The 6,555-nt window shown below is 58.1% G+C and overlaps 1 protein-coding gene across 1 annotated transcript; it reads right to left on the minus strand.

The window, feature by feature from the left end:
- Window positions 1-1,789: 1,789 nt before the first annotated feature.
- Window positions 1,790-6,539, minus strand: LOC145718086 (vang-like protein 2). The gene is made up of 2 exons (XM_081809527.1): window positions 4,046-6,539; window positions 1,790-3,340 (listed from the first exon to the last, which is right to left on the minus strand). The coding sequence occupies exons 1-2, from the start codon at window positions 4,196-4,198 to the stop codon at window positions 3,080-3,082; spliced, it is 414 nt and encodes a 137-aa protein (XP_081665653.1). The 5' UTR covers window positions 4,199-6,539; the 3' UTR covers window positions 1,790-3,079.
- Between the last annotated feature and the right edge of the window lie 16 nt (window positions 6,540-6,555).

The following is a 6,555-nucleotide window of genomic DNA, read 5'->3' on the forward strand; positions in this document are numbered from 1 at the left end:
AAAAAAAAATTTACATTTTACAATTTTCTACATGCATGCACAAGGTCTCTGTAACCCAAAAAAAAAAAAAAAAAGAAGAAGAAAGAAAAGAAAAAGAAAGAAAGAAATGAAAAAGAAAGAGAGAAAAGAAAAAAAAAAATCTAGATTCAACAGTGGCAAATTCTACATTTACAATCTCACTTGGAAGGGACCCAAAACAAGCCCCCTTCCTTTCGCGCACAGAACAAATCACAACAATCACACACCAGGACCGAATCCATCAGCAGATGCAGCCCTGGGGGAAGGGCAGGGGAAAGAAGACAGACAGACAGACGACGGACGGACAGATAGCAGGGAGGGGCGAGGGAGCTCCTCGGGCCCCACAGAGGAGAGAAGCACAGACTCTGGGAAGGGGTGTTTCGGGGGTTTGCAACAGGAATGCGGAGCAAGAAATGAAAGGCTCGGATGGGACAGGCGTGGGGAGGGACGACGAAGGATCAGAAAGAAATAAGCGAGGGTCAACGGAGCGTGAAGGGTCGTGTCAGAGAAAGGGGACCGGGGGGGACGCGGCAGTGTGGCGAGGTGGGTGAAGGCCTGAGGTGCAGCATTCCCCAGGGTGCTCCAAGGTGATGACAGGAAGGCCTGGTGGGGGTGGTGGGGAGGAGCTAGGACGCTGTGGAGTCACAGAGACCCAGCCACACGTCCGGTGTCCTGGGGGAGTGGGGGGGGCCGCAGGTAGGTGCGCCCCCACAGGAGAAGAGTAAGAAAACCCAGCGCGTGGCGGGACTGGCGGAGCAAGGGGGACAGTGCGCCAAGGGCCTGGGCCCACGGCGCGCCCCACAGCAGTTCACAGCATGGAGACAACTCCCCGTGTGGGAGAAGCAAAGACACACGCAGCCAAACACTTGACAACTCATCCTGACACTTTACAAAATAATAATAATTATAATAATCGTCAAAGAAAACAAAGATACCACAGTTCTGACGCAAAGGACCAAAACACTACCGTTCTCAGTCACAGCCCTTAGTGCTTAGAGAGTTGGGGGAAAGTTTGCTTTTTGTTTTAGGAAAAAGGAATGAAAAAATCACAGTGATTAAAAACATGGCAGGTTCTGAAAATAAACACTCCCCCGCCCCTAACGTAGGGCCGCAACGAAGATCCCAAATACGTTCCGTCTGCCCGCCCCAACCCGGTCCTTCCGTCACCCCACACCCCGCTCCTGCCCACCATCCAGGCCCCGTTTTCCAGGATAGTGAGGTATTTAGAAATGTGACCCAGGAGGGACTCCTCTGAAACCAGGTTCTTGAAGAGAAGAAAAGATACCTTCCCACAACCCCCAGGATAGGATGCATTTCCCTCGGGCACTGCCTAAGTCAGCCCCCAAACCACACCTGTAGGGATCGGGCTCAGCGCAAACTGAAGAGCCCTTCTCTAGGAAGTGGTGGGTGGACAGATGTGCTTTTTCAAGGAGAACAAGGGGGGAAAGGCCATCACGAGGCTCCATCACGCCCAGACTATCCCTACACAGACAGGAAGCCTCCCTGGTCAGAGACCAGTGGGGATCAGAGCTCATGGGGCACTCCGCGTGGCAAGAACCAGTGAGTCTGCCAGAAGATGGGCCTGAGAGGGGGCACGGCGAGTTACTCAGAGGCCTGGCCCCAGGGCACACTCCAGCCCAGCCGCGAATGGCCCTCCCCGTGGACCCCAGCTGGAGGTTCTAGTTCCCTCGGCTAAAACTACGTAATTGAAACACGTCTGAGTGAAAGGCTCAGATGTACGCTGAAAATATGTCTTAGAAGGCCAGTACGCTGAAAATATGTCTTAGAAGGCCAGTGGATTTTGCTCAAAACGAGACCTAAACTCTGGAAAATTCGGATTGGGTGTAGAGACTACAGAAGCCCAACAAGGTGAGGGACGGATACCCATGAAGGCGGCAATCCTGGCCCCTCACCCCAGCACTGAGAGAGACGAGCGCCCAGAGAACCAGGCAGGGAGACAGGAGGGCACCCTGGCCAGCCAAGGAAAAGAGACCCCTGAGGCAAAGAAGTGGGCTTAAGGCAGGGGACGAGGGGGCTACTGGCTCCCCCCAAAACGAGATGAGGCAACAGGTCCCTGGCACTGAGAGAAAACACACGGGGGGGGGGGCGGGGAATGTTGGTCTCAGACCTTGGGGGGTCGGGTCATGGTCTGCAAGCCACTAAATCTGGGCTGGCGTCTGTCTACTTGCCGTCCTTCAGCAGGAAGGGGAAACCTGCCCCAGCAAGGCGGGAACGAAAGTACAGGTAGGTTCAGAGGGCAGGGATCTGTGATGTTCCCCGGGTCTCTCCCGTCCTTCGCTCAGAGGCTGCCCAGGGTGGACCCAGTGAGGGAAGGCACTGTCCCCCATGGCCCAGGAAACGTGGTCACAGAGGGCTTCTGCCTCAGTTTGCCTGTGGTCACAGACCATACAACTCAGAAACAGAAGGTAGAGACTGTGGAGTGAAGGGTAGGATCTTCCCTCGCTCTGAATGTTGTGTGGATGTGCAGGGGAAGCTCTGACAGCCGAAGCCAATGACGGTGGCGGGGAGACCCCTGACTCGGGCCATGTGGGGGGGACACAGGGGTATCCTGCCCCAAGAACTCAGCGTTTGTACCGGGCAGGCTGAGCGGGCAGGAAGAGTGGATAACCCACCACCTGGAGGAGTTTGGCACCATGGCTCTCTGGAGTCACGTCTGTGCCCCGGGAACACCCTGCTGGGGCCACAGTCCGCATTGCTACGAGGACCTGGTTCAGGGAGGGTGGGGGCTCAGGGGGTCCCCGCCCCCTCTCAGAAGAGACCGCCATCCATCCGGGAGGGAGAGGGAGGGCGAGAGGCACGGCTTCCTGCAGGATGACACCAAGTGAGGGCTGGGGAGAGAGAGCGAGCTTCCCAGGCTCTGCTGACGCAGGTGGCCTCTTGAGGCTCATGTGGGGCAACTAAGGAGGAGGGGAGCAGATGGGTGGGGGGTCAATTCAAGTAAAAGTAAACGGGGGCAGGAGGCCGAAGGGCGGCGGGAGACGAGAGCCGAGCCCTCCCCCGCCCGCAGGAGGCCCACGCACCCCCTGCCGCCGCTGCTCGGTCACACCGAGGTCTCAGACTGCAGCCTCATGACAAACTTGTGCGACTTGGGATCCACAAACTCCTCGGAGAGTTTGAAGAAGGGGACCTTCTTGGTGCTCACCACCAGGCTGAAGTCCTGGCGTTTTAAGAGGAAAACGATGCCGTCCTTGAGCCCGTTGGTCACCGGCTCCTCGCTCACCAGCGTCCACTGTTTGGCCAGCCAGCGTTCCTTGTGGTACTGGATGGTGGGTCCGGCCGCCAGGTACCGCTCCAGGAAGGCCTGGGGAGAGGCCAGGGGCTGCGTGGGCATCTCTCCCACCCACCTGCCACCCTCGCCCCCTGGGGGCACAGCTTCCGGAGACAACCAAGATGTCCCCCAGCCCACGCTCTGCTTCCACGCCATCTAGAACATTAGAGCAGAAAGGGGCTGGGCTCCTCTGCTTCAGACCCTTGTTGTAAACATGGGGAAGCGGAGCCCACAGAAGAGGGGGGCGCCCAGGGTCAGGACCTGCGCCCCGCACTTTCCCCGCCACAGGCCAGGACCGCGAGCCCTCCCTCATCCTTGCTTCCCCTGCATCAGCTCTCACGGAGCCTGTCACCCTGCTCACCAAGTGTGGTTGGGGACGCAATTCTAGGAGGCTGACAATAAAGTTGAGGGGAGGGTAACAGCTCGAAATGAGCACAAAGAACACTCGGTGGCGGTGAAGGGGGACGGGGGGACTCGGTGTGGCAACAGCAGAGCCCTTACAGAGACGGGAGTCAGGTCTCGGCCATTCCCGGAAGAGTCTGGAAGCTGCCCCTGCCCCTCACCGCCTGGGAACTTGACTCGGAGCAGAGGCGGGGGGTGGGGCAGGGACGGGAGAAGAGACCACAAGGCGGAGCGGGAGCAGAGGAGCGCAGGGCTGCAGGGCTGGGTGCAGCGAACCCCGTGGCAAGGAAGGCCGGAGCGGAGAGAGGCAGGGTGCCGGCAGCAGAGTCCGCCTACCTTGGGCGTCATGTCGTGAGTGATGCAGAACTCGAGGTGCTGCAGGATGCTCTCCATGGTGTGGTAGGGCTGCTGCTTGGTGGTGCGCAGGTACTTCTGCATGGCACGGGCCATGGAGGCGAAGATGGCCTGGGCTGCCTCCCGGGGGTCCATCACCTCCCTCGGGTTCTTCTGCTCCTCTTCCTGCAGCCGCTTAATGTGAGTGAAGGCCTCCTCCACCGCCACCACAAGCCTGGGGGACAGGAGGGGCCTGGACCACGCGCCCGCCTCCCGTCCTTCCCTCAGCTCCAGCCCTCCAGCAGCCTGAGCGAGGCCAGGCCTCGGGCAGCCCCCGCCCCCCGCCAAAACAGCACAAACCCACCTGGAGCCAAGGGCTGGGCTCTGGGGGCTGTGTGCGTGTGGGGGTGCACATGCACAGTGCGATGGGGGGGGCAAGGCAGGAGACAGCTGTAGAGCTCCGGGAGCCGAGCGCAGGGACTCCAGGGTCAAAGCCAGAGACAGCCAGGGCCTGCAGCAGACGCCGTCCTACCTGAGACCCCCGCATCACGCCTCGCTGGCTGACAAACTACCAGACAAGCACAGGGCATGGGCAACGTTAGCATCTGTCTGGGGGGTGGGGTTGCAAGGAACTGACTACAAACCAGGAAGAAAAAGGCGAGAACACTAGAGCAAAATGGCAGAGGTGAGACCTGGTTGGCTGCAGACACGCAAGCCCTCAGCGGCCGGCCGTCAGAGAATGAAAACGTTCATGCAGCACTACCCATCAAGACAGGCAAAGAGGAAGAGGACTAGAATCCAAATGCCGCTGAGGGGGTGCGACGCACCGTGAACCACCTCGCCGCGACAAGACGCCGCACACTGGATCAAGGGCAGCAGGGGTGAGTCTCAAAAACGGTGTTAAGGGGGAAGCAGGAAAAAGAAGTCAATTTACATGAAACACATACAGACACATGGCGGCGTCTGGAGACCCAGGAACCTGGAACCTGGGGTAGCTGAGGGTGGGATTCTGGGCTCAGAAAACTGTGGCTCGTGTGCGGCTACAGTTCTGTTTATTCTCGTGCTTCTGTGTCTCGGTGCAGCTCCTTCTGAAAAAACCCTCTTATCTCGGGTGAACCAAGGGAAAAGCTTTCTCCTGGTGACAACCAAGGTAACAGGGGAAGGAAATGTCCGCTACGGGCCAAGAATGGTGTTAGCAGGACAGGAGATCCAAAAACCCTGCTTGGGGCAGAAGGTGAAGGGCGTGTGTGGCATCGCTGGTTCCTTCCCACCAGGGCCATTTCTGAGACAACAGGAGACATGCTGGAATGTCAAAGAAATGGCACTGCTCTGGGGCGCCTGGGTGGCTCAGTCAGTGAAGCGTCTGCCTTCGGCTCGGGTCATGATCCCAGGGTCCTGGGATCGAGTCCCGCATCGGGCTCCCTGCTCAGCGGGGAGCCTGCTTCTCCCTGTCCCTCTGCTCTTCTGCTCATGCTCTCTCTCAAATAATTAAATAAAATCTTAAAAAAAAAAAAAAAAAGAAATACCATTGCTGGGACACCAGCCTCATGCCAGGACAGGGGAAGGGATAACTTCCTCCCTCAAAGCCTAGAGACCGGGTGAGGAGGGGCAGGGGGCAAGGCGGATGGTCAAATGCCGGGGCCCTCTCCTGTCGGAGGCCCCGTGGAAATCCCAACACACCACGGTGGGACATGGCAGCGGCAGGCACCAAGAAAGACTCTTCAGGCATGACTTAAGTGTACATAATAATGTGAACAGGAAAAAGGGAGGAGTGAGGACAGTACTTAGGAATGTACCAAGATATGAGTGCCAGAACCTCATTTTTTGCAGGTAAAAAGGTACCATCAGCTAAGCAGGCCTCTAAGAGCTACTGGTAGGAGGCCCAGTCCAGCCTCAGTCCCCGCTGCTGCAGGCAAGGCTCACATGGTTTGCCAGGTCCCTGCTCCACGGTGGGAGGCAGAATTCCAAGATGCCCCGTTCACCTCCAGCAGGTTCCCGGCTCCTGGCTATTTGGTTCACTCCGTACGTTTTGCACACATAATTCAAGTGCCGAGTCAGTTGACTTGGACATTATAAAACAAGGAGATGACCCTGACCAGCCTGATCTTATCACATGAGCTCTTTAAAAGCAGAGTTTTCTCCAGAGAGAAAGAACAGGTCAAAGGAAAATTCGAACTACCATATCCTGACCCGTGAGGTCAGGTGACAAGGAACAGATTCCAATGACCAGTGAGCTTGGAAGAGGACCCGGGCTCAGGTGGGCGTGGTCTTGATTTTGGCCTTGACACCAACTGAGGGCCTGACCGGCAGGACTATGAGCTGAGAAGCGTGCACTGGTTTACGCGCCCAGCTTACGGCATTTGTCCTAGCAGCCACAGGACACGGATGCTCACAGCGCACCCCATCCTGACGGGTGCACAGGCCTGCTGGTCTTCCTCTCCCGGCCAGCCCACACCCAGCGGGCCCCCAGGCTCCCCCGGCCCGTCCTCACCCGGCGGGCCCCCAGGCTCCCC

This window comes from Leptonychotes weddellii, unplaced genomic scaffold (genome assembly GCF_054177405.1).
Source record: "Leptonychotes weddellii isolate Sample4059 unplaced genomic scaffold, ASM5417740v2 HiC_scaffold_10683, whole genome shotgun sequence".
NCBI lineage: Eukaryota > Metazoa > Chordata > Mammalia > Carnivora > Phocidae > Leptonychotes > Leptonychotes weddellii.